At 43.2% G+C, this 27,213-nt stretch overlaps 1 protein-coding gene across 3 annotated transcripts in view; it reads right to left on the bottom strand.

Moving 5' to 3' along the window:
• The window catches only part of znf532 (zinc finger protein 532), a 37,880-nt gene extending 10,883 nt beyond the window's left edge, over positions 1-26,997 (bottom strand). Inside the window, exons 1-8 of one of the 3 annotated variants that reach the window (XM_090191669.1) lie at positions 25,715-26,997; positions 24,921-25,241; positions 9,187-10,345; positions 8,576-8,971; positions 2,195-2,443; positions 1,756-1,985; positions 1,449-1,612; positions 918-1,246 (exon numbers count right to left, since the gene is read on the bottom strand). In XM_090191669.1, the coding sequence (XP_090047795.1) occupies positions 918-1,246; positions 1,449-1,612; positions 1,756-1,985; positions 2,195-2,443; positions 8,576-8,971; positions 9,187-10,320 (2,502 nt within the window). In that variant the 5' untranslated portion in view covers positions 10,321-10,345; positions 24,921-25,241; positions 25,715-26,997. Of the gene's footprint in view, positions 1-917; positions 1,247-1,448; positions 1,613-1,755; positions 1,986-2,194; positions 2,444-8,575; positions 8,972-9,186; positions 10,346-23,324; positions 23,887-24,920; positions 25,242-25,714 lie in introns of those variants that run through there. The other 2 variants (XM_090191668.1, XM_090191670.1) reach the window with 2 other exon arrangements.
• Positions 26,998-27,213: the final 216 nt, after the last annotated feature.

Genomic DNA, 27,213 nt, shown 5'->3' with positions numbered 1-27,213 from the left:
AATATATACATATATTTTTTTATTATATATTAATCAAAAGGGAGTGTTGGAGGCAGTGTAAAAGGGAGTGTTGGAGGCAGTGTAAAAGGGAGTGTTGGAGGCAGTGTAAAAGGGAGTGTTGGAGGCAGTGTAAAAGGGAGTGTTGGAGGCAGTGTAAAAGGGAGTGTTGGAGGCAGTGTAAAAGGGAGTGTTGGAGGCAGTGTAAAAGGGAGTGTTGGAGGCAGTGTAAAAGGGAGTGTTGGAGGCAGTGTAAAAGGGAGTGTTGGAGGCAGTGTAAAAGGGAGTGTTGGAGGCAGTGTAAAAGGGAGTGTTGGAGGCAGTGTAAAAGGGAGTGTTGGAGGCAGTGTAAAAGGGAGTGTTGGAGGCAGTGTAAAAGGGAGTGTTGGAGGCAGTGTAAAAGGGAGTGTTGGAGGCAGTGTAAAAGGGAGTGTTGGAGGCAGTGTAAAAGTGAGTGTTGGAGGCAGTGTAAAAGGGAGTGTTGATTAGAAGTGGTGACACAGTGGGTGTGACTCGCAGAAATACACAATAGACAAGGGAAGTTTAAAAAGAGCAAGAAAATAACCACACCTACACACAGTAGCCACACATACACACAGTAACCACACATACACACAGTAACCACACCTACACACAGTAACCACACATACACACAGTAACCACACCTACACACAGTAACCACACATACACACAGTAACCACATCTACACACAGTAACCACACATACACACAGTAACCACACATACACACAGTAACCACACATACACACAGTAACCACACATACACACAGTAACCACACATACACACAGTAACCACACATACACACAGTAACCACACATACACACAGTAACCACACATACACAAAGTAACCACACATACACACAGTAACCACACATACACACAGTAACCACACATACACACCTGTCCGCTGGACTCTGGCGCCTGCTGATAGTGCATCGCTAGAGAGTTCTCATCCAGGAACACCTCACTGCACTCTAAACACTTCAGACTGGTTCTGCAGAGCCGGGACACATCCTCATCCAGGGGCATGGCAGCAACCGGAGGGGCGTTGGAGGGGGCACAGATCACCGCTGCCTGGGCCTGAGTACCAGCACCCTTCCCTAGGAAGTGGCCGGTGGAGCTGTAGGTAGATCCAGCGGTGGTGGTGGAGGATAGCGGAGGTGATGTAGTGATCATCTGGTCTGTAGGGATGGGCTTGAGGATGAGGTGGGAACACTGCATAACCACCCCTTTGAGGAGAAGAGAAGAGAAGACGAGGTTAGAAGAGGAGAGGAGACAAAAGGAGAGGAGAGAAGACAAGAGGAGAAGAAAATAGGAAAGGACAAGAGGAGATAAGAGATTTTTAAGAGATAAGAGGTCTCAATTTAGAAGCATTGCAGAGTATCAACGGCACTGAACGCTTTAGGCATTTCATGTATGAAGAAAAGTCACCTTTGTCTTTGTGTCCTCGGGCGTGGGAGAGCAGACTGCACTTGTTGTAGAAGACCAGGTTCTTGACACAGTGGTTGCAGGTGACCTCGATGCGGACACTGCGGCGGTCGTAATGCTGACTCAGGCTTCTCTCCAGGGCAAACGAGTCACCGCACTCCAGGCACCTGTAAATAATAATATAAATGAATATACATTCATTCGAACATGTATATTATATACACTGCATTTCAAGAAGCCCAAGGACACTGTATAAATTTTTTTTTAGGAAGAAACAATTAAAATGCTATATAGCTAGCTAGCGTTTTACCTATAGCCGCGGGAGGGTAGGGAGATACAGGCGGCCGAGGGGGGGCTGAGGTTGGGGACGTAGACTGGGACGGGGTTGATGCTGCTCAGGACCTTATTGAAGGCCTCCACTACAGAACTCTGAGAGCTGGCTAACACCTGGACTCTAGAGACACCCTTCTTCTGGGCCTGGGCAGCCAGCAGGGCTTGCTTCACCGGCTGCTGCCCCTGGGGCTTGGAGCTGGACAGCACCTGGTGAAACGAACAGACATTCAAGGAGTTACTGAATGAAATGTTAGGGATTTATTGTTGTTATTAATCTATTGAGTTATTTATTTATTAGAATTATTCCTCATGTTTATTTCATTATTACTGTATGACGTTATATTTTGTTGTCTATAGCGTGTTAGCATAGAAGATTAGTTCTGATGTACAGAATGAGGTATCATAAGAAACCAAACCTGGTGGAGCTCAGACACAGAGGTGGTCTTGGTCAGGGGGAGTAGGTTGAGGTTGGTGAGGTGGACAGTCTTTGGCACGGTGAGTTTGGCGTTTGCCAGGCTGGATGCGGGCACCATGACGGTCTGCTGTTGTTGTTGATGGATGGCGTTGGCAGCTTTGAGGATGGCGCTGCTGGCACTCTGTACCGACGCAGCGGGGATCACTGTGGCTTTGACCATGGTGTTGTTGGCCAACTTTAGGTTAATGACCTGAATAGGGGGAGGAGAGGATGGGAAATACAATTGTATTCACACAGTGAATACAGTGAATAACGCATAACAATAACATAAAAATAACATGGCTCCTCCGACACATTGGTGCGGCTGGCTTCCGGGTTGGATGCTCGCTGTGTTAAGAAGCAGTGTGGTTGTGTATCGGAGGTCGTCTCTCCCGAGCCCGTACGGGAGTTGTAGCGATGAGACAAGATAGTAGCTACTAAAAACAATTGGATACCACGAAATTGGGGATAAAACGGGGTAAAAAAATCAAATAACATGGCTATATACAGGGAGTACCAGTACCGAGTGGTACACTACCGTTCAAACTTAGAAATGTCCTTGTTTTCCATGAAAACATACATGAAATGAGTTGCAAAATGAATAGGAAATATAGTCAAAATGTTGACAAGGTTATAAATAATGCCTTTTAATTGAAATAATAATTGTGTCCTTCAAACTTTGCTTTCGTCAAAGAATCCTCCATTTGTAGGTCAAGCTGCTCCCACAACAACTCAATAGGGTTGAGATCCGGTGACTGTGCTGGCCACTCCATTATAGACAGAATACCAGCTGACTGTTTCTTCCCTAAATAGTTATTGCATAGTTTGGAGCTGTGCTTTGGGTCATTGTCCTGTTGTAGGAGGAAATTGGCTCCAAATAAGCGCCGTCCATAGGGTATGGCATGGCGTTGCAAAATGGAGTGATAGCCTTCCTTCTTAAAGATCCCTTTTTACCCCATACAAATCTCCCACTTTACCACCACCAAAGCACCCCCAGACCATCACATTGCCTCCACCATGCTTTACAGATGGCATCAAGCACTCTTCCAGCATCTTTTCATTTTTTTCTGTGTCTCACGAATGTTATTCTTTGTGATCCAAACTCCTCAAACTTAGATTCGCCTGACCATAACACTTTTTTCCAATCTTCCTCTGCCCAGTGTCTCTGTTCTTTTGCCCATCGTAATCTTTTATTGGCCAGTCTGAGATATGGCTTTTTCTTTGCAACTCTGTCTAGAAGACCACCACGACTGGTGTTTCGCGGGTACTATTTAATGAAGCTGCCAGTTGTGGTCTTGTAAGGCGTCTGTTTCTCAAACTAGACACTCTAATGTACTTGTCCTCTTGCTCAGTTGTGCACCGGGGCCGCCCACTCCTCTTTCTATTCTGGTTAGAGACAGTTTTTGCTGTTCTGTGAAGGGAGTAGTACACAGCGTTGTATGAGATCTTCAGTTTCTTGGCAATTTCTCGCATGGAATAGCCTTCATTTCTCAGTACAAGAATAGACTGACCAGTATCCGAAGAAAGTTATTTGTTTCTGACAATTTGAGCCTGTAATCAAACCCACAAATGCTGATGCTCCAGAAAAATAAACTAGTCTAAAGAAGGCCAGTTTTATTGCTTCTTTAATTAGAACAACAGTTTTCAGCTGTGCTAACATAGCCAATGAGTTCAATCTTGGTTTCATCAGACCAGAAAATCTTGTTTCTCATGTCCTAAGAGTCTTTAGGTGCCTTTTGTCAAAAAACAATTTATTTAGTTAACTAGGCAAGTCAGTTAAGAACAAATTCTTATTTACAATGACGGCCTAGGAACAGTGGGTTACCTGCCTTGTTCAGGGGAAGAACGACAGATTTTTATCTTGTCAAGTCTGGGATTCAATCTAGCAACCTTGCGGTTACTGGCCCAACGCTCTAACCACTACGCTACCTGCCACCCCAATCATGTGCCTTTCACTGAGGAATGGCTTCCGTCTTGCCACTCCACCATAAAGTCCTGATTGGTGGAATGTTGCAGAGATGGTTGTCCTTCTGGAAGGTTCTCCCATATCCACATAGAAACTCTGGAGCTCTGTCAGAGTGACCATTGGAGTGACCATTCTTGGTAACCTCCCTAATCAAGGCCTTTCTCCTCCATTGCTCAGTTTGGCCGGGCGACCAGATCTAGGAAGAGTCTTGGTAATTCCAAACTTCCTCCACTTAAGAATGATGGAGGCCACTGTGTTCTTGGGGACCTTCAATGCTACAGACATGTTTTGGTACCCTTTCCCTGATCTGCACCTCGACACAATCCTGTCTCGGAGCTCTAAGGACAATTCCTTCGACCTCATTGCTTGGTTTTTGCTCTGACATGCACTGCCAACTGTGGGACCTTATATAGGCAGGTGTGTGCCTTTCCAAATCATGTCAAATCAATGGAATTTACCACAGGTGGACTCCAATCAAATTGTAGAAACATCTCAAGGATGATCAATGGAAACAGGATGCACCTGAGCTCAATTTCGAGTCTCATAGCAAAGGGTTTGAACACTTACAGTTGAAGTCGGAAGTTTACATACACCTTAGCCAAATAAATTTAAACTCAGTTTTTTACCATTCCTGACAATCCTAGTAAAAATTCCCTGTCTTAGGTCAGTTAGTATCACCAATTTATTTTAAGAATGTGAAATGTCAGAATAAGAGTAGAGAGATTGATTTATTTCAGCTTTTATTTCTTTCATTTCGGGTAGCCTTCCACAAGCTTCACACAATAAGTTGGGTGAATTTTGGCCCATTCCTCCTGACAGAGCTGGTGTAACGGAGTCAGGTTTGTAGGCCTCCGTGCTCGCACACGCTTTTCAGTTCTGCCCACAAATTTTCTATAGGATTGAGGTCAGGGCTTTGTGACGGCCACTCCAATACCTTGACTTTGTTGTCCTTAAGCCATTTTGCCACTTTGGAAGTATGCTTGGAGGTCATTGTCCATTTGGAAGACCAATTTGCGTCCAAGCTTTAACTTCCTGACTGATGTCTTGAGATGTTGCTTCAACATATCCACATCCACTCGTATCGACCGGGCTAGAGTGGGCATCGAGCCAGGTGCCATGAAGCCAGCTCAGCTCCAGTGCGTCTCCTCGGGCCGGGGTACATGGCACCAGCCCTACGCATGGTGTCCCCGGGTTCGCCAGCACAGTCCAGTGCGGGCTATTCCACCTCGCCGCACTGGCCTGGCTACGGGGAGCATCCAGCCAGGTAGGGTTGGGCAAGCTGTCTCTCCATCTCCTCCCTACAGGTGCTCCCGTCTGTCCTGAGCTTCCAGAGTCTCCCGTCTGTCCTGAGCTGCCAGAGCCGCCCGTCTGTCCTGTGCTGCCAGAGCCGCCCGTCTGTCCTGAGCTGCCAGAGCCGCCCGTCTGTCCTGAGCTGCCAGAGCCGCCCGTCTCTCCTGAGCTGCCAGAGCCACCCGTCTGTCCTGAGCTGACAGAGCCACCCGTCTGTCCTGAGCTGCCAGAGCCGCCCGTCAGTCAGGAGCTGCCAGAGCCGCCCGTCAGCCAGGAGCTACCAGAGCCGCCCGTCAGCCAGGAGCTGCCAGAGCCGCCCGTCAGCCAGGAGCTGCCAGAGCCGTCCGTCAGCCAGGAGCTGCCGGAATCGCCCTTCACTCCGGAGCTGCCGGAATCTCCCGTCCGTCCGGTGCTGCCGAAATCTCACGTCCATTCGGGACCCGTGGCTAGGGTCCCCAGTCCGAGGTTGGCGGTGAGGGTCGCCGCTCTAAAGAGGCCACGGAGGCGGTTAAAGAGGCGGAGAAAGACTATGGTGGAGTAGGTCCACGTCCCGCGCCAGAGCCCTCACCGCGGACAGACACCCACCCAGACCCTCCCCTATAAGTTCAGGTTTTGCGGCCGGAGTCCGCACTTTTGGGCAGGATACTGCCACGTTCTGACCTTAGTTCTTTTATTATGTCTTTGTTTTAGTATGGTCAGGGCGTGAGTTGGGTGCGTTGTCTATGTTCCTTTTTCTATGATTTGGGATTTCTGTGTTTGGCCTGGTATGGTTCTCAATCAGAGGCAGCTGTCATTTGTTGTCTCTGATTGAGAACCATACTTAGGTAGCCTGGTTTCACTTTTGAGTTGTGGGTGATTATTTTACGTGTCAGTGTTTGTTCCACACGGGACTGTTTCGTTTGTTTAATTTATTCACGTTGTTATTTTGTACTTTTCAGTGTTCTATTAAAAGTAAGCAATATTAACACGTACCACGCTGCGCATTGGTTCTCCGATCCTTCCTACTACTCCTCTTCGTCAGAAAGTTACAGACGCACAAATGTCATACCCCCCAAAATTGCAAACCTCCCCTGTTATTGTAATGGCGAGGGTTATGATATTGGTCCATCTATAACTTCTCACACATCATTTTTAACTATTCATTCAGGATTATCCGTAATCATGGTAGCATCCACATTAATGTAGAAGTGTTTAGAATAGAAATGACTCCAAAATGACACAGTACATTATTTACCATTCATTTCTATTGGGCTAAAAGGTTCATGTGACAACCAAAACAAAGAGCACATACATCCAACAAATTTGTAGTCACAAGCTTGATGTAGTCATTATTGTGCTATACATACGGGACCAAATACTTCACTTTTTACTACTTTAATAAACATTTAAGTGAATTTGTCCCAATAATTTTGCTCCCCTAAAATAGGGGGACTACTGTATGTACAAAAAGTGATATACAGTGCCTTGCGAAAGTATTCGGCCCCCTTGAACTTTGCGACCTTTTGCCACATTTCAGGCTTCAAACATAAAGATATAAAACTGTATTTTTTTGTGAAGAATCAACAACAAGTGGGACACAATCATGAAGTGGAACGACATTTATTAGATATTTCAAACTTTTTTAACAAATCAAAAACTAAAAAATTGGGCGTGCAAAATTATTCAGCCCCTTTACTTTCAGTGCAGCAAACTCTCTCCAGAAGTTCAGTGAGGATCTCTGAATGATCCAATGTTGACCTAAATGACTAATGATGATAAACACAATCCACCTGTGTGTAATCAAGTCTCCGTATAAATGCACCTGCACTGTGATAGTCTCAGAGGTCCGTCAAAAGCGCAGAGAGCATCATGAAGAACAAGGAACACACCAGGCAGGTCCGAGATACTGTTGTGAAGAAGTTTAAAGCCGGATTTGGATACAAAAAGATTTCCCAAGCTTTAAACATCCCAAGGAGCACTGTGCAAGCGATAATATTGAAATGGAAGGAGTATCAGACCACTGCAAATCTACCAAGACCTGGCCGTCCCTCTAAACTTTCAGCTCATACAAGGAGAAGACTGATCAGAGATGCAGCCAAGAGGCCCATGATCACTCTGGATGAACTGCAGAGATCTACAGCTGAGGTGGGAGACTCTGTCCATAGGACAACAATCAGTCGTATATTGCACAAATCTGGCCTTTATGGAAGAGTGGCAAGAAGAAAGCCATTTCTTAAAGATATCCATAAAAAGTGTTGTTTAAAGTTTGCCACAAGCCACCTGGGAGACACACCAAACATGTGGAAGAAGGTGCTCTGGTCAGATGAAACCAAAATTGAACTTTTTGGCAACAATGCAAAACGTTATGTTTGGCGTAAAAGCAACACAGCTGAACACACCATCCCCACTGTCAAACATGGTGGTGGCAGCATCATGGTTTGGGCCTGCTTTTCTTCAGCAGGGACAGGGAAGATGGTTAAAATTGATGGGAAGATGGATGAAGCCAAATACAGGACCATTCTGGAAGAAAACCTGATGGAGTCTGCAAAAGACCTGAGACTGGGACGAAGATTTGTCTTCCAACAAGACAATGATCCAAAACATAAAGCAAAATCTACAATGGAATGGTTCAAAAATAAACATATCCAGGTGTTAGAATGGCCAAGTCAAAGTCCAGACCTGAATCCAATCGAGAATCTGTGGAAAGAACTGAAAACTGCTGTTCACAAATGCTCTCCATCCAACCTCACTGAGCTCGAGCTGTTTTGCAAGGAGGAATGGGAAAAAAAATGTTGTTCCACTTCATGATTGTGTCCCACTTGTTGTTGATTCTTCACAAAAAAATACAGTTTTATATCTTTATGTTTGAAGCCTGAAATGTGGCAAAAGGTCGCAAAGTTCAAGGGGGGCGAATACTTTCGCAAGGCACTGTAATTTCTAAACTGTTCACCCGATATGGATGAAAATACCCTGACAGTCTGCACTTTAACCTCTTAGTCATTGTTTGATTTCAAATCCAAACTGCTGGAGTGCAGAGCCAAAACTAAACAAAATAGTCACTGTCCCAATACTTACAGAGGGCACTGTACAAAGGAAAAGGTTGGTTACCTGGGAACCCGCCGTCTTGACTGCAGACACAGGGAGGAAAGCAGTGGCCACAGGTTTGATGGTCATCTGCTTGTTGATCTCCATGGCAACACCTGGGGTGGTGGTGGGCAGGGAGGAGGTCCGCGTCGAGTTCGGGGAGGACAGGAAGGAGGAGACCATGATGGAAGACCCTCTCTTCAGGCGTTCAGGGTCTGACTCTACCTGGGCCAACGGCAGCACTCTGGTGACGGTGCGTTTGATCTGGCCAGAGGAAGTCTTAATGGTTTTGATCCGGACCTTTGGGATGACGGGTGTGGACGGGGAGGAGGAGGGGGAACCAGAGCCTCTACTGCTGTCCTCGCTGGTGGTTGGGCTGCCGGGGCCCTCTGGCTGTTTGGACTGCAGCCTCCTGGCCACCTAGGATAGGATAGAATAGGATAGGATGAACTTTTTTGTCCCGGGTGGAAATTTGTCTGGGACTAATCTATTGTGGACAGACTGCATAACATAAATGGTACCGTAGTCGTTAATGGAGCATCTAACCGTTCCTAGAGGTTAGTCTTAGACACATAGTACTGACGTATACAAGTACAGTAAAACATTTACACACTTGACTTATATACAATCCATACCTCCAGAGCTGATGGGGACTCCTGGTCTGGGGGCTTCTCCGGGACCAGGTCCCTGGGGCTCTCCCTCTCCTTGGCCTCCTTGGGTGCTTCCCTCTGGGTGTGGATGTCAGGGATGGTGGTAAATGAGTCTCTCTCGGTGGTAGGGGGGGACTCAGAGTTAGTGGTGTCTGATTCTGTGGCTTTCTTAGCACTGAGAGCTGCAATAGCAGCAATGCAGGAGGAAAGTTTGGCTGATGAATTGGCTTGTTTGGCCTGCGAGAGACTGGTGGACACAGCCTGGACACAGGGCTCCCCAGCCTCCCTCCCTGACCCCTCCTGGGTGCGAGGGGCCGTTGTCTCTTTGGCTTTCTCTTCTTCAAGTTTCCTTGATTTAGAGGAGTCGTAAAGGTTCAGACTAACGGTGACCAAAGTCTTGTTGTTGTTTTTATCAGGTTTTGATTTGTCGCAGTCTCCATTGGACTTGTTCGCAGGTTTGGCCGTGCTATGGGAGTCTGCCAGTACGGCTTTGGTGGTCAGCTCCTCCTCTTTCTTGGCAGGTGGTTCTGTCAGAGGGTTTGTCCTAAAAAATGGCAGGGCGCTCTGCTTGACCCTGTCCAGAGAGTCATCAACTTCAATCTTATCGTCATCGTCAAACTCCTCAGCGCTGGAAATGGGACTGAACTGGTTAAAAGTAGAGTGGGAGATGAAGTTGGAGGCCAATCCATGATGAGCCTCCACATCTCTCAGAGTCTTTTCGGCTCCGTTGTTCTTACTGTACCGGTCGTTAGGTGACATTGACAGGTACCCGTTATGAAGCCCATTGTGGTTCACCATGGTGGTGGGGTCAGCCTGAACCACCTCCTCTGGTCGTGTGTGTTCTTCACCGCCGGCGTCCATTTTGTGGACATTCTTGACGATGACGCTGACGCCCACGTCTGGAGCTCCAGAGGGGGTGTGTGCCTCGTCCTCGTGGGGGACGCTTGGGTGTTTGAGCTGGCCATCATGAGGGTCCTCGTGGGGGACGCTGGGGTGTTTCAGCTGGCCATCGTGGGGGTCCTCGTGGCCTGACTCTATGGCTGTCTTCGGGTCCACCATGTCTGGGATGTCAAAGGCTGCTAGGAGGTCGTCAAAGTCTGGGGTCTTCATATCGCCCATGTTTTTGATGTGATGATGCAAGAACCTGGAAGAGATATAACGAAAAAAAGAAAACTAGTTAGCTAGTACACAAATGAATACACAAACTCATTAAATCTGAATAATATTGTCAAGACACAAAAGAAGGATGAGGAGAACGATTAAGCCTCCAGATTCTACGCATAATGCCATTGGAGTGCTTATGTAACAAAGTCATGACAAGCATTCATGGTTTTGACTAGGTGGTATACAGCTATGACCGGAAGTGACTTTTTCATAGCAGGTTAGGATAACTAATGTAGAAGGTTAGAAGAACTAAATGTAGCTAATTTCCCTCCAACATCGGACACCCCCTAACTTCGGACACTCTCTAGAGGTTGGATGATTAAATCACAGAGCTCAACGGTACATTTTGGGACTGAAGACACGCTTCTAGCTAGCTGACCACAGATTTTCATTGCAGTTTATGTAAGTTAAGTTAGGTTTTGAGAGTTTTCAAAAAACTCTTTGGGATGACGGGTGTGGAAAACTCTCAAAACCTAACTTAACTTACATAAACTGCAATATATATATATATATATATATACACACACACATTTTGTGGGACACGCTGTATATTGTCAAATTCGACTGCGTGACAGACCACACATCATTTAATGTCCAACTTTTTACCTAAATTATTCATACTTATTTATATGTTAGTATTAAACTGTTATCTACTTTCTCAAAACATAAGATGAATCTGTAAAATAAACAAGACTTTATTTGGTTACAACACTGAAGAAGATGTTGGTGAAGAACCAGGCTACGCAATGAAAAGTTGACAGGCAAGTCTTTGTTTTTTACTGAAAGGCTAGCCAACTATCTAGTAAGCACTTCGGACACGAGGTTGGTGTCTCTTTTTTGAACAAAATGAAATGGATATATCTTGTAATTGAACAAAATAGTAAGGTGTCCAATAACTGGAGACTGTATGCCGATAATACGGGAGGTTTATCTTTGCTAAACCGCATATCAAAAAGCTGATACAGTAGTAGTAGTATTTCCACTGAAATGTCAAACATGCTAATTACTAACCCGTTAGCTAACATTTTTACGACACCAATAATCACAAAATATTGATAGCTCGATCCCGAGATAACACTGTTGAAGGTAATATATTTCTTAAACGCTGTTGAATATGCCAATAATAAAGGGTGCTACGCTAGCAGGTTAGGATAACTAAATGTAGCAGGTTAGGATAACTAAATGTAGCAGGTTAGTATAACTAAATGTAGCAGATTAGGATAACTAAATGTAGCAGGTTAGTATAACTAAATGTAGCAGATTAGGATAACTAAATGTAGCAGGTTAGGATAACTAAATGTAGCAGGTTAGGAGAACTAAATGTAGCAGGTTAGTATAGCTAATGTAGCAGGTTAGGAGAACTAAATGTAGCAGGTTAGTATAACTAAATGTAGCAGATTAGGATAACTAAATGTAGCAGGTTAGGATAACTAAATGTAGCAGGTTAGGATAACTAAATGTAGCAGGTTAGTATAGCTAATGTAGCAGGTTAGGAGAACTAAATGTAGCAGGTTAGTATAACTAAATGTAGCAGGTTAGGATAACTAAATGTAGCAGGTTAGTATAACTAAATGTAGCAGGTTAGGATAACTAAATGTAGCAGATTAGAACTAATGTAGCAGGTTAGTATAACTAAATGTAGCAGGTTAGAACTAATGTAGCAGGTTAGTATAACTAAATGTAGCAGGTTAGAACTAACGTAGCAGGTTAGAACTAACGTAGCAGGTTAGAACTAACATAGCAGGTTAGTATAACTAAATGTAGCAGGTTAGAACTAACGTAGCAGGTTAGTATAACTAAATGTAGCAGGTTAGAACTAACGTAGCAGGTTAGTATAACTAAAGTAGAAGGTTAGTATAACTAAAGTAGCAGGTAAGTATAACTAAATGTAGCAGGTTAGAACTAATGTAGCAGGTTAGTATAACTAAATATAGCAGGTTAGAACTAATGTAGCAGGTTAGTATAACTAAATCTAGCAGGTTAGAACTAACGTAGCAGGTTAGTATAACTAAATGTAGCAGGTTAGAACTAACGTAGCAGGTCAGTATAACTAAAGTAGAAGGTTAGTATAACTAAAGTAGCAGGTAAGTATAACTAAATGAGGTAGGTTAGAACTAACATAGCAGGTTAGAACTAACGTAGCAGGTTAGTATAACTAAAGTAGCAGGTTAGTATAACTAAAGTAGAAGGTAAGTATAACTAAAGTAGCAGGTAAGTATAGCTAAATGTAGCAGGTTAGAACTAACGTAGCAGGTTAGAACTAATGTAGCAGGTTAGAACTAACGTAGCAGGTTAGAACTAATGTAGCAGGTTAGTATAACTAAATGTAGCAGGTTAGACCTAATGTAGCAGGTTAGTATAACTAATGTAGCAAGTTAGTACTAATGTAGCAGGTTAGTATAACTAATGTAGCAAGTTAGTATAACTAATGTAGCAGGTTAGGAGAACTAAATGTAGCGGGTTAGGAGAACTAAATGTAGCAGGATACGATAAATAGGTTAAGGTTAGGAAAGGGGTTAGGGTTAGCTGAAATGTTCTCCTAACCTGCTTCAAAAATTCCCTTTGGGCTCCCGAGTGGCGCAGTGGTCTAAGGCACGGCATCTCAGTACTAGAGGCATCACTGCAGACACCCTGGTTCGAATCCAGGCTGTATCACAACGGTGATTGGGAGTCCCATAGGGCAGTGCAATATGCGTCATCTGGGTTTGACCGGTGTAGGCAGTCATTGTAAAATAAGAATTTGGTCTTAACTGACTTGCCTTGTTAAATAAAAAAATGTACTCCATCTAGTCACAACCAGCATTCAGACATGCAACAAATTCCCAAGTTAATTTGGTTGGCATCCTATGGCTAATAACGCACACTCTAAATCAGTAATGCTTTTCGAGGCCACATGGAGTGCTATTGTATACATTTTAAACAGAGTCACGACAAGCATTCAGCATACTCAGACAAGGCACATTCGTATAACTCTGGGGAGAATGACTGCTCCCTCTCATTGAAGCCACAGAGTTTCAAGGCCCACCGCAGTACTGCAGGCATTTTTAGCGTGTACATTATAGATATTTTTTAAGGCAATCATAGTCCCAATAATTGCTTTTAATACACCACATGCATGTCCTTGAACCGCTTATTTTAAAATCGCACATAGAAATGATAAAAAAAGAGGAAGAGGCGAAGCGAGAGGGATAACTGGACCCCCTTCTTTTATTTTATTTGCTCACCAAGCAAGTTTTTGTATGGAGGTCAATGAGAGAGTGTAGAATTTGGTTAACCAAAAATGTAATGACTAATTTGCTACCTGTGGCTTATTTGATTGAATATACGTTTTTTTAATGATTAGGTTGTTCCGAGTGTACTGATAAGTATACGTGATATCCTGGCAACTTTGAGAAGAAAAAAAACGTCATATTGACGTTGTGCCTGGTCGTCACTAGTTACCACAAACACAAAGTCATAAACCCTTCCTATTTCTACAATTTATCTTCTTCAAATTTGATTTTAAACCTAACCATGTGCCTAACCCTAACCTTTAATTAAGACCAAAATTCAAATTTTGGGGTTCATTCATTTTTAAGATATAGCCAATTTGACTTTGTGGCTGTGGTAACTAGTGGAAACCGTTGTGCTTGGTGGTCACACACGTATCTTCCCTCTCATTAGCTAGAATGGTCCCACCTGCTCTCGCTTCCCAACTGCCTTCCAATTTTTAAGACATTTATTTTCATTATTAGAGTGGCCACTTGAGTTTCTTGTCAATATAATGGATAATCTGTGGTTATACGGATAATTTAATGGCAGCCTATAAGTACCCCTGTCGGCCTTCAACTTGAGATACTCAATGAGAGGGGGCAGCACTGAGCTAGCCTGCAACGCCACTTCCTGGACTAGCTCAAACTACACATGTTAATGTTTCTATGGCTGCATTTAGGCAGGCAGCACAATTCAGATCTTTGTTGGTGGTTAATGCGGAAGACACATTTCGGTTGAAGGCATTCAGTTGTGCAATTGACTAGGTATCCCCTTTCCCTTCTCTTTTGCGATTCCTGTATGCCACATCTTCAATTTAAGCCTAGAAGAGGATGTGTGTCCTCAGGCCTGGAGGGAGGCAAAGGTCATTCTGCTGACCGCTACTGAAGAATAGCAAAGCACCCTTTAATGGTTCAAACAGCCAACCAATTAGCCAGTTACCGGTGTGTTTGACAAAAATAGAATAGTTATTTTAAAGAAAACTTAGTAACAACATACTTTAAGCATGCTTATAGGGAAGGGCACTCAACATGCTCAGCACTGACACAAATGACTGATGATTGGCTAAAAAAAATGTATAATAAGAAGATTGTGGGAGCTGTTTTGTTAGACTTCAGTCAGTCTTTGATATCATTGATCATAACCTATTGGTGAAAAAACTTAGGTGTTAAGGATTTACATCCTCTGCCTTTTCATGTATTGAGAGTTACCTATATAATAGAACACAGAGTTACTTATCAAATCAAATCAAAGTTTATTTGTCACGTGCGCCGAATACAACAGGCGCCCTTACAGTGAAATGCTTACTTACAGGCTCTAACCAATGGTGCGAAATGGGAGCCTCTGCTACAACCACAAACAAATTTGGTTGAGTGTGGTGTACCGCAGGACAGCTGGCTTGGGCCCACTGACCTTGAATAAAGCCTGTGTGTCTTTGCACGCTGACGACTCAACAGTATAGACGTCATCTATGACAGTAAAATAAATAACACTCAACATAGATCTCCAGTCAGTTTTAGAATGAATAACTAGCAATAGGCTGGTGCTAAATAAAATAAAAAACTACAAGCATTGTTTTTGTGACAAATCACTCGCTCAACCCGAAACCTCATCTGGATCTATACCGAATAATGTGGCTATTGAGCAAGTTGAGGAGACTAAACTGCTGGGTGTAACCCTAGATAGCAAGCCATCATGGTCAAAACATAGAGACGCAATGGTTGCTAAAATGGAAGGAGGTCTGTCCATGATAAGGCGTTGCTCTGCTTTCTTGACATCTAAATCAACCAGGCAGGTTCTACAGGCCCTTAGTTTTGTCGCACCTAGACTACTGCCCAGCTGTGTGGTCAGGTGCGGCAAAGGAGGACATAAGTAAATCCAGTTGGTCCAGAACAGAGCTGTACACGGAGGGTGAATGTCAGTGGTATGCATGTCAATCTTTTCTGGCTCAAAGTTGAGTAGATATATATACTGCAGAGATAGCCTGCAGAGTTCTGTCTTACTATCCAGGTCTGTACCCAAACAATTTGAGCTTCTACTTTTAAAAATCCACCTTTCCAGAAACAAGTCTCTCACCGTTGCCGCTTGCTATAGACCACCTTCTGCCCCCAGCTGTGCCCTAGATGGGGGGCAATCAATTCACATATGGTGTATATGTGAATTGATTGCCCCCTATCTATCTTCAGAGCTCATGCTGTTAGGTGACCTAAACTGGGACATGCTTAACACCTCGGCCATCCTACAATCTAAGCTTGATGCCCTCAATCTCACACAAATGATCAATGAACCTACCAGGTACAACCCCAAATCTGTAAACACGGGTACCCTAATAGATATCATCCTAACCAACCTGCCCTCCAAATATACCTCTGCTGTCTTCAACCAGGATCTCAGCGATCACTGCCTCATTGCCTGCATCCGTAAGGGGTCTGCGGTCAAACAACCACTACTCATCACTGTCAAACGCTCCCTAAAAGCCTTCAGCGAGCAGGTCTTTCTAATTGCCCTGGCCCGGGTATCCTGGAAGAGCAGTTGGAGGCCACGGAAGGAGAGTTGTATGGCATTGAAGCTCGTCTGGAGGTTAGTTTACACAGTGTCCAAAGAAGGGCCAGAAGTATACAAAAGTGTGTCATCTACGTTGAGGTGGATCAGAGAATCACCAGCAGCAAGAGCAACATCATTGAATTGATGTATACAGAGAAAAGAGTCGGCCTGAGAATTTAACCCTGTGGCACCCCTATAGAGCATGCCAGAGGTCCAGACAGCAGGCCCCCGATTTGACACACTGAACTGTGTCTGAGAAGTAGTTGGTGAACCAGGCAAGGCAGTTATTTGAGAAACCAAGGCTGTTGAGTCTGCCGATAAGAATGTGGTGATTGATAGAGTTGAAAGCCTTGGCCAGGTCGATGAATACAGCTGCACAGTATTGTCTGTTATCGATGGCGGTTATGATACCGCTCCATTCCGTTTCTTTTTCATCCTAAAAAAACTCCCCAGTCTTTATTGATAACACACATACACCTAACATGATACAGCCACCACTATGCTTGAAAATATGGAGAGTGGTACTCAGTAATGTGTTATATTGTATTTCCACCAAACATAACACTTTGTATTTAGGACAAAAAGTTAATTGCTTTTCAGTATTACTTTAGTGCCTTGTTGCAAACAGGATGCATGTTTTGGAATATTTGTTTATTCTGTACAGGCTTCCTTCTTTTCCCCTCGGTCAATTAGGTTAGTATTGTGGTTGTGGTTAGTATTGTGGAGTAACTACAATATTGTAGTTACTCCTCAGTTTTCTCCTATCACATCCATTAGTCACCATTGGCCTCATTGTGAAATCCCTGAGTGGTTTCCTTTCTCTCCGGGCAACTGAGTTAGGAAGGCCGCCTGAACCTTTGTAGTGACTGGGTGCTGATACACCATTCAAAGTGTAATTAATAACTTCACCATGCTAAAAGGGAAATTCAATGTCTGTTTTTTTTTTTACTCATCTACCAATAAGTGCCCTTATTTGCGAGGCATTGGAAAACCTCCCTGGTCTTTGTGGTTGAATCTGTGTTTAAAATGCACTGCTCGACTGAGGGACCTTACGGATAATTGTATATATGGGGTACAAATAGGGTTGAAAAAAGGCAGAAACAGTCCGGTAAATTTCCATGGCATCTTAAGCCCTGGAATTTGGGGAATTTTGCTTAAATTCATCAAAAAAAGTTAGCTTATAACAGTGAACCTGTTTTTGTGGGATACACATAAGGCAATTCTAGGTCTTGTGGCATATTTTGGTTAAACTATCCTCAATTCAATGGAATTGTAACCCTCTGCATGCACAGTGCATTCTTCCATCACATGTGCAGTGCACTCTTCCATCACATGTACAGTGCCTTGCGAAAGTATTCGGCCCCCTTGAACTTTGCGACCTTTTGCCACATTTCAGGCTTCAAACATAAAGATATAAAACTGTATTTTTTTGTGAAGAATCAACAACAAGTGGGACACAATCATGAAGTGGAACGACATTTATTGGATATTTCAAACTTTTTTAACAAATCAAAAACTGAAAAATTGGGCGTGCAAAATTATTCAGCCCCCTTAAGTTAATACTTTGTAGCGCCACCTTTTGCTGCGATTACAGCTGTAAGTCGCTTGGGGTATGTCTCTATCAGTTTTGCACATCGAGAGACTGAAATTTTTTCCCATTCCTCCTTGCAAAACAGCTCGAGCTCAGTGAGGTTGGATGGAGAGCATTTGTGAACAGCAGTTTTCAGTTCTTTCCACAGATTCTCGATTGGATTCAGGTCTGGACTTTGACTTGGCCATTCTAACACCTGGATATGTTTATTTTTGAACCATTCCATTGTAGATTTTGCTTTATGTTTTGGATCATTGTCTTGTTGGAAGACAAATCTCCGTCCCAGTCTCAGGTCTTTTGCAGACTCCATCAGGTTTTCTTCCAGAATGGTCCTGTATTTGGCCCCATCCATCGTCCCATCAATTTTAACCATCTTCCATGTCCCTGCTGAAGAAAAGCAGGCCCAAACCATGATGCTGCCACCACCATGTTTGACAGTGGGGATGGTGTGTTCAGGGTGATGAGCTGTGTTGCTTTTACGCCAAACATAACGTTTTGCATTGTTGCCAAAAAGTTCAATTTTGGTTTCATCTGACCAGAGCACCTTCTTCCACATGTTTGGTGTGTCTCCCAGGTGGCTTGTGGCAAACTTTAAACAACACTTTTTATGGATATCTTTAAGAAATGCCACTCTTCCATAAAGGCCAGATTTGTGCAATATACGACGGATTGTTGTCCTATGGACAGAGTCTCCCACCTCAGCTGTAGATCTCTGCAGTTCATCCAGAGTGATCATGGGCCTCTTGGCTGCATCTCTGATCAGTCTTCTCCTTGTATGAGCTGAAGGTTTAGAGGGACGGCCAGGTCTTGGTAGATTTGCAGTGGTCTGATACTCCTTCCATTTCAATATTATCGCTTGCACAGTGCTCCTTGGGATGTTTAAAGCTTGGGAAATATTTTTGTATCCAAATCCGGCTTTAAACTTCTTCACAACAGTATCTCGGACCTGCCTGGTGTGTTCCTTGTTCTTCATGATGCTCTCTGCGCTTTTAACAGAACTCTGAGACTATCACAGTGCAGGTGCATTTATACAGAGACTTGATTACACACAGGTGGATTGTATTTATCATCATTAGTCATTTTGGTCAACATTGGATCATTCAGAGATCCTCACTGAACTTCTGGAGAGAGTTTGCTGCACTGAAAGTAAAGGGGCTGAATAATTTTGCACGCCCAATTTTTCAGTTTTTGATTTGTTAAAAAAGTTTGAAATATCCAATAAATGTCGTTCCACTTCATGATTGTGTCCCACTTGTTGTTGATTCTTCACAAAAAAAATACAGTTTTATATCTTTATGTTTGAAGCCTGAAATGTGGCAAAAGGTCGCAAAGTTCAAGGGGGCCGAATACTTTCGCAAGGCACTGTACAGCTGATTCTTAAGATCTTGCACACTAATGAGATGCTATTGAGCCCATACTATTACACTCTCTGAGCCAAGGACTACATGCTTTCTGGTAAGTTTTGATTACAATACTGGGTGGGGTGAATATATTTTATACGACATACATTATTTTTTGTTAACTAGTAAACAGTAGCTTACAGCAAAGTGTGTTTAAATAATTTATAACTAGTTTGTTTCTGCTACCATGTGGGTTTTCGCTTGCTTGAGCCTGCTAACTGAGGAGTGTTAATTCACCTGTTTCCATACATGTTTCATTTAAAAAAAAATATCTTACAAAGGAGCTGTTTAATCTAACTGCTTAACTATTTATCTGTACATGGAATTGTATTTGGGTTTTTGACTTATTTTTTTCTAATCTTTACAGTAAAATGCCACAGGCACTATCTAATGTGTGGAGACATTTCACTGCAGCTAATGTAGAAGGAAAAGTTGTGTACATTTGCAAATACTGTGCCAAATCATGTGCATAAAGTTCCCTCAGCGCTCACAACAAGCCACCTCTGACAAAAGTTCCTCTACTTCTTTTCGAGGTGAAAAGGATGAATCAGATACCTTATCGATAGCAACAGCTCAAGATTTTTTTTCCTCAATGGAGGAGCGTAGTCAGAGAAATGCTGATGAATGTCTTGCTCGAGCTGTGTATGCAACTGGTTCACCTCTAATGCTCACAGGCAATGTGTATTGGAAGAGATTTCTGAATGTTCTGAAATACCTCAAAAAGCGTGAAGACTTCTGCCTGAAGCCCATACACGCCGCAGAGTACATGTTGGACCCCAAATATGCTGGCAAGAGCATCGTGTATGGTGCAAAGATCAACAAGGCCTATGGTGTCATCACTACCGTGTCTCGCCACTTTGGCCTGGATGAGGGCAAGGTTATTGGCAGTCTGGCGTAGTACACTTCCAAGCAAGGGCTTTGGGATGGAGATGCAATATGGCAGTTGTGCCAACATATCTCATCAGCCACCTGGTGGAAGGGACTTTCTGGATCTGAGGCTCTTTCCCCTGTTACCTCCATCATCCTCCAAATCCCACCAACATCAGCCGCCTCAGAGTGCAACTGGTCCTTGTTTGGGAACACACATACTAAAGCAGGCAACAGGCTGACCAATACAAAGGCCAAAAAATTGGTGGCCATCCGGGGAAATTTTAGGCTTTTTGAGCCTGACAACGAGCTATCCTCAACAAGGTTGGAAAGTGACAGTGAAGATGAGGCCTCAGAGTCTGATGTTCAAGAGGTGGACATAGAGGAGATCCAGGGAGAAGACATGGAAGCCTGAGAGGAAGACAACCAAAGCTTTAGTTTCTAGACTATCATTTTACGGATGTATGTTGAAAACATTTTTGGGAGATGCGATGGATCATTGGGGATCATACAATATTCCCTTCCTTTTGTTGTTCAGTGAAATCATCCCATGTAAAGAGTCAACTCACTTAATTAAAGTTATATTTGTAACTAAATTGTTTTAAAACATTTCTATTGGAAGGATTTATCATTTGGAATTATGTCTACTAAGGTAAAAGGTTTATGTTTCTGTCTCCATATGATATGGTAAATATATCCAATGCAAAAAACATCTACATTTAAATGGAATTAATATTCATTTGCATATATTTCCGTTAATTCCCATTTATTGCCGTTAATTCCCATATATTCCCGTTAATTCCCATATATTCCCGTTAATTCCCATATATTGCCGTTAATTCCCATATATTCCCGTTAATTCCCATATATTGCCGTTAATTCCCATTTATTCCCGTTAATTCCCATATATTGCCGTTAATTCCCACGGAAAGTTTCCACCTATGAATATTCCCCAAAATGTGCAAGAGATGAGGTAGTCATTCAAAAATCATGTTAAAATGCTATTATTGTCAATACAATTTTATTATGTGACTTTAAAAAAAAAAATAATTACACCTGAACTAATTTAGGCTTGCCATAACATACTTATTGACTCAAGACATTTCAGATGTAAAATTTGTAACATTTTTGAAAAACATAATTGCACTTTGACATTGAGGCCAGTGACAAAAATAAAAAATCTATATTTAATAAAATGTTAAATTCAATCTGTTACACAGCAAAATGTGGAAAAAGTCAACAGGTGTGAATACTTTTTGAAGGTACTGTACATGGAACTCTCTGTCACCCCAGGTAACTCAAGTTAGCAATAAAAACAGATTTAAAAACAGATAAAATAGCTCCTTCACTGTGAAGAGACTAACATTTTGATATATTTTGTATTATATTACGTATTGCATTACGTAGTGTTATATATACTATGTATTTTATGCATTTATTTTTGTTTGGACCCCAGGAAGAGTAATTGGGGATCCTCATAAAATCAGAATTGGGCTGCCTGTCTAAACGCAGCCAATGAGACACTCTCTTAAACCGACTTCATTTGGCTTCAATGCGCTATTGAGTCTTCACCTAGGAATGCATTGTGTCATGTGATCGATGGCTTTGTCCATTCATGTATACAGTCATTGACACAAATTCACTACTTTTTTGTTGTAGAAAAATCGCCCACTAATGTACAAGTAGGAACTCATTCTGCTCCAATTCCCCTCCCAACTCTCAGTTGCCCAATTCAGGGGTTTTCAAAAACCTCTCCTCTGGGATCCCTAGCCGTTCCATGCATTTGAACTATTCCACAGCTGGCACACCTTATTTAACTCGTCAACTAATTATCAAGTCCTTGAATAGGTGCATCAGGTGAGCTAGTTCAAGGCTAGATCAAAATTGTGAAATGTGTGGGGGTCCCTGAGGAGAGGTATGAAAACCACTGCCTTTAATCAAGCTCTCCTAGAGAGGAACAAAGGAAAGCAGAGGTAGGTAGTCAACTAGGCCCACTTAAGACCCAGGACATTCAAATCCGGCCACTCATTTCCTACTGCAATCACTTCATCCATGGAATTAGGCTAAATCGCAGTAGCTAATGCCCATTTGAACGTTAACAAAATGCAGTGGACCCTCATAAAAACCAGCATCCAAATCAAACTCTGTGAATACTCATCAGTTGGAAAAACCAGACCACACTTTTGGTGATCTTCATTCAAATTGGCATTTTTCTCTTCCTTTCACGTATGTCAGATGACTTCAGACCAAGTGATCTCCAGTGATTATGCTGGTTTGTTTATGAAGGAAACGTGAGAGTGGTATACAGTAACATGGCTACTCAGCGCTAGATGAGCTAGCTTCATCATTCTGACCTACTTTATGAATGGGATGGAGACAGATAATGCCTGTCCTCTAAATAGCTAATAACTAGCCAAATTGCTTCATGTACATTAGCCTGTATCTGAAGTATTATAAATACGTTTATTTCACAGTTCGGAGGTGGATGTACTGTATGTATGTATGTACAATGCTTCTGAAACAAGTAGTGCTTTTTGTGTTGTTGTACTGAAATGAATTTTCACAAGAGGAATCCTCATAGGAAATGTGATGGATGAAGACAATGGGCTACGGATATCATATCATGTGGTGCGTCTTTGCGCTGCCTCTTCAGTCTGCACGTAGCATGTAGCCAAGGAGGGCTGCCTGAATGCTTGCTGCCTCTTCATTAAAATGGATGACAGATCAGTCTGCACACTGCACTGCAGCCCCGGCCACATCCATTTCACCTATTAACATCTGCACTCCCCAGTCTCCCTCCCTGCTAAACCACCAGTGAAATGGCCTCCTCTCCTCAGCTGCAGACAATGAGATAACCAGGCAGTAGTGAACAGAACAAGAAAAGTAGAGAACGAGAGAGAGCGAGAGAGACAGAAACAGATTTGGAGATTGGAGAAAAGGGGTAAGAGGGAAAGGGAATGGCTGCTGCCGAGCTGAGGTGAGGAAAAGCTGCATCAGAAAAAAAAGGAGAAATGGCTGCTGCCGAGCTGAGGAAAAGCTGCAGCAGAGGAAAGAGAATCGCAGGGCCTAGTGCAAGAATACGGCCAATAAAAGCAAAGCTGTCTGACATAGAAAAAATGATATTTTTATGCAGAGAGATGAAGAATACTGTACTGTATACATATTGACGCCCAGTTATATTAACCCCAGTTTCATGTATATGCTGTTCTCACCACCACCCCTTTCAAGTGCACATACAGTACATCTACCTACAGAGTAACTCGCATTAGGATACACAGCAGTAGAAAGAAACATGAAACAGTCCTCACCCTGTGATCTGTAGCCAGCCTGTCCCCAGCCAGCCACTACTGTAGTCACAAAACCACCTTCCTTCCTTCCTGCTACCACACAGTCAGTCAGGCACAACAACCACCCCCCTTTTCCTGCAGAAAAAAAAATCCATTTCCCAAAGCAGGCAGGGCCCAAAAAGAGGCAGAGAGATGGAGGTGGTGTGATCCCGATCAGTCATCCATTTCCTCCTGTCCTGCACCATCACCAGCTGACTGACAATGACCCTGTGCTGTGAGACAGGCCTCCAGAGTTGCAGTCTCATCCCCTCTCCCCTGCCTGAGCACTGCTCTCTCTGCCTCTGCCTTCAGCGAGGTGGCCAGCCCTGCTTGTCCCACATCCCACAGCCTACACCCTGTATCCCATAGCCTAAACCCCACACCCAGTGTACTGTACCACCACCATACTGCTGGGGATCGATAGTGCCTTTCTGCAGCCTCCTCTGCTAGGCTACAGCCTTCTAGTTTGGCTGCCATTATTAAGCAGCCAGGGAAGCTCTCTCTCCCCCTGTAGCACAGAGCCGGCATTGTTCCTCAGCCCTCTGTCTGCTGGCTCAAACCTGTTTCAGCCGGTTCCGGTCACCACACATAAAGCCTGCTCTGCTGCAGTACAGCTACACACACACAGAGACAGGCAGAAAGAGACACAGCGAGCGCCCACTTCTCAGGCTGATCACAGAGCACTGATACTGCACCATTTTGACCTGAAATACAACATCTGGATGCGGTTAAAAGATAACAGATGACTAAAAAGGTAATAGTTCTCTGGGCTCAAAATACAAAAGGTTTGAAGAGATCTTTGTCCAAAACAAATCTGAAATCCAGGTCATTACCCCAGCAACAAAACAACAGCTAGGCCTCGAGAGTACAAACCATAACATCCTCCTCTGGGTTGTGCAATGGGACAAAATACACACGCAGTTACAAAATCTAACTCTGTTACAGATACAAAACGAGATGGCAGGAAAAAAAGGACACAGCTCAAAACACAGACAATAATACAGCCTGAATCCGTATGGCTTATTATGTGAGTCATGACAGTTACGATTCCTGGTCTGGGATGAGGACGTGCCACAACGCTGGGTGAAAATGGAGAGGGAGGAGGCTGAAGCAGCCATGACAGAGTAGCAGTAGTGGTAAAACCCTGGTCTATACGTGGCCTGCTTGTCTGCATGAGCCCCAGTGTTTTAGTACAGCCCTCGGCTGAGCTGGTGAGGGTCTCTCCACCTCTATCCTCTCTATTCCATGCCCATGGTTCCCTAATCTCTGTCCTAGAGAGGCTGATCTTTGTCATGATAATCCCTGTAGCCTCAGGCAATTGAGCATCCCATCCGTCTGTCTGTGATAAATGACAAGGAAAACAAAGGGCCATCATGATGGCACACACCCTATCCCTGTCACAGGCACAATACATGCAGACACACACAATATATATATATATAATATATATGTATCTGATATAGATAGATATAGATATATATATAGATCTATCTCTCTATATATATCTATATATAGATAGATAGATATATATATATATACACACAAATACTAGGGGAGGAAAATGAGATTGTGCCATACCCTCGTGATCCCCTGACTCTGATTTTCCACTAAGAGAGGAGAAATCTTCCTGTTGAGGCCTGCTTCATACACACAGAGTCAATCCAGACTAGCAGCCCCCATCCTGCCAGGCAGCCCCCTATAAACAGTGCTGTGCCTCTGCTCTGTGGCTGCAGTAGGTCAGCCAGTCCAGGCTGCTCCCTCCAGACGAAGCCGAGCGCTGCATGGAAAAAGGGGGCAGTGTTCGACAGGCGAATCAGGCCTTTTGTCTATGCATGTATGTGCAGGGTAAGGGGGTGAGGGGACTCTCCAGGCTCTCTCGGCTACGGCAGGGAGCAGCAGCTGGTGCAGGAAGGAGAGGAGAGAGGGGGAAAGGAAAATATAGAAATATGAGAAGAGGGCACAAAGAAAAGGATACCAAGAAATCTCCTAAGTCTCTCTTGATCAATGACAAATACAGGCTAAATATTGACTTGAAGAAAATAGGGCCTAGTATGGTCTGTGCAGTCTGCATATTGTAGAGATATTGTCATCAATTGATACTGATAGCTACTTACTCTAATAATTTAACAAAGGCTCACTTTGTACATGGCACTGCATAATGCAATTATTTAAAACCATGTTCTTTCTTTCTGAGTAATTACAAAGATAAATAGCAGACTATAGGCTAACTACTTTAAAAAGACAGCACATTATTGTTTATGTTATATAACAGATCCTCACAAGGCCCGGGCCTGTACCTATAAAGTCATCAACCCAAACCCCAGATTCAGACAATTCATCAACCAACACGTGAACAATAGATTATTACCTACCTGGGTAGTGGGTATGGTGACAGATTAGCACATAGCTGTCTCTCTGCAGAATGTTTTTGTATATATGACAGCAGCTCACTCTCAGACAATGAAGTCATGGGTAGCCCCTTCTGTAATAGGTTCAGCACCTTTCCATCAGCAACACATCAAAATGCAAAGGCATCAGACTGCATTTTATCTAAGAGGGGGATATAAACTGCCCTGCTCCAGACTGTTGTTTCCAGATGTTGAACATGTATGTTCATAAGGAAGAAAGGCCTATAAAATACCCCCCCCTGCTCACTGCTCTCCGGTGAAGTCTATTCTTTTCTGAGCTGAGCAGAGCAGAGGTTGCTGCTCAGTGCTGCCCACCCCCAAGATTGCCATTGTCACGTGATGAGAAATATTGCCTTGACGCTTGATCATAACGATATCTCAAGTCAGCGGATCAGCCATGTCGTACCTATTATAATGTAGACAAATCGATATTGGAACGTTACGTATGTAAGGTCGTAGGTATCAGACGTTTATTTTATGGATACTTTGTTTTGACAAGATGTGATGACGTTGAAAATCAGAACACAGTTTTCTCACACCCAGAATGCATTTCGCGGTCGTTCAAACGTGTAAAAATAAATAACGCTTTCTTCGGGGAAATATTAATCGTCTTGTTGGCGGTGTCATCACCGATACATTTCAAGGAGCATTCGTTACGAGTCTCGTTTTTATTTTTAAAATCTGATATATTTGATATAAGTGAACTGCGCTAGCTACTGGCTAGTTTCTTCTAAGAGCTGCACTTAATCATCAGCTAAATCCATGCAAAGAAATCATCTCGTCCATAGTTCAATGTCATACTATACTTACCCGCATCCTCCGTGATTAAAACGGTCATGAATTATTAGGAATGCTGGCTTTGTGTAACTACATTAGAAACGTAAATACTCGAAAGTATTCTGTTTGAATCTTTTGGCAAAATGTATTTTTGGATAGAGCTGTAGACATGAGTGTCAGTTCCTGATGTGTGTCAGTCATGTATCATCTCAGCACTCCATCATCACCGTTACAATTGTTCATATTTTCAGCTTGGCAATTATTTTTTAGCATTTGCTTATTTTCAGAGTTATGCAGCAGCATAATAATGCAGAATTTAATTCTAAATTAAATGACATCCTTTGTGCTGCACCTTTGGACTTGATAGATCAATTAATCAATCACATGTATTTAGAAAGCCATTTTTATATCAGCAGAGAGCACAAAGTGGTGTACAGAAACCCAGCCTAAAACCCCAAACCGCAAGCGATGCAGATGTTGAAGCACTTCATTGTAGAAGCGCTACAAATGGAAAAACACGTGGTGTTTTTTATTACAGGAATAAGGAATCTAAAAATGGTTGTGGCAAAAGGCTTTAATGATCTCTGTTCCTATGTGACACCTTTGTTAACCGGAGGTCTTTCCTTGATGGGCTACTACACTAGATCATTTTGTCAAAACCGATATATGGCTTTCCTATGACATCA

This window comes from Oncorhynchus mykiss, chromosome 12, assembly GCF_057628025.1.
Source record: "Oncorhynchus mykiss isolate SJ-2025 chromosome 12, ASM5762802v1, whole genome shotgun sequence".
NCBI lineage: Eukaryota > Metazoa > Chordata > Actinopteri > Salmoniformes > Salmonidae > Oncorhynchus > Oncorhynchus mykiss.
Note: the sequence above shows the minus strand (reverse complement) of the source record. Positions and strands in the feature narration are given on the sequence as shown.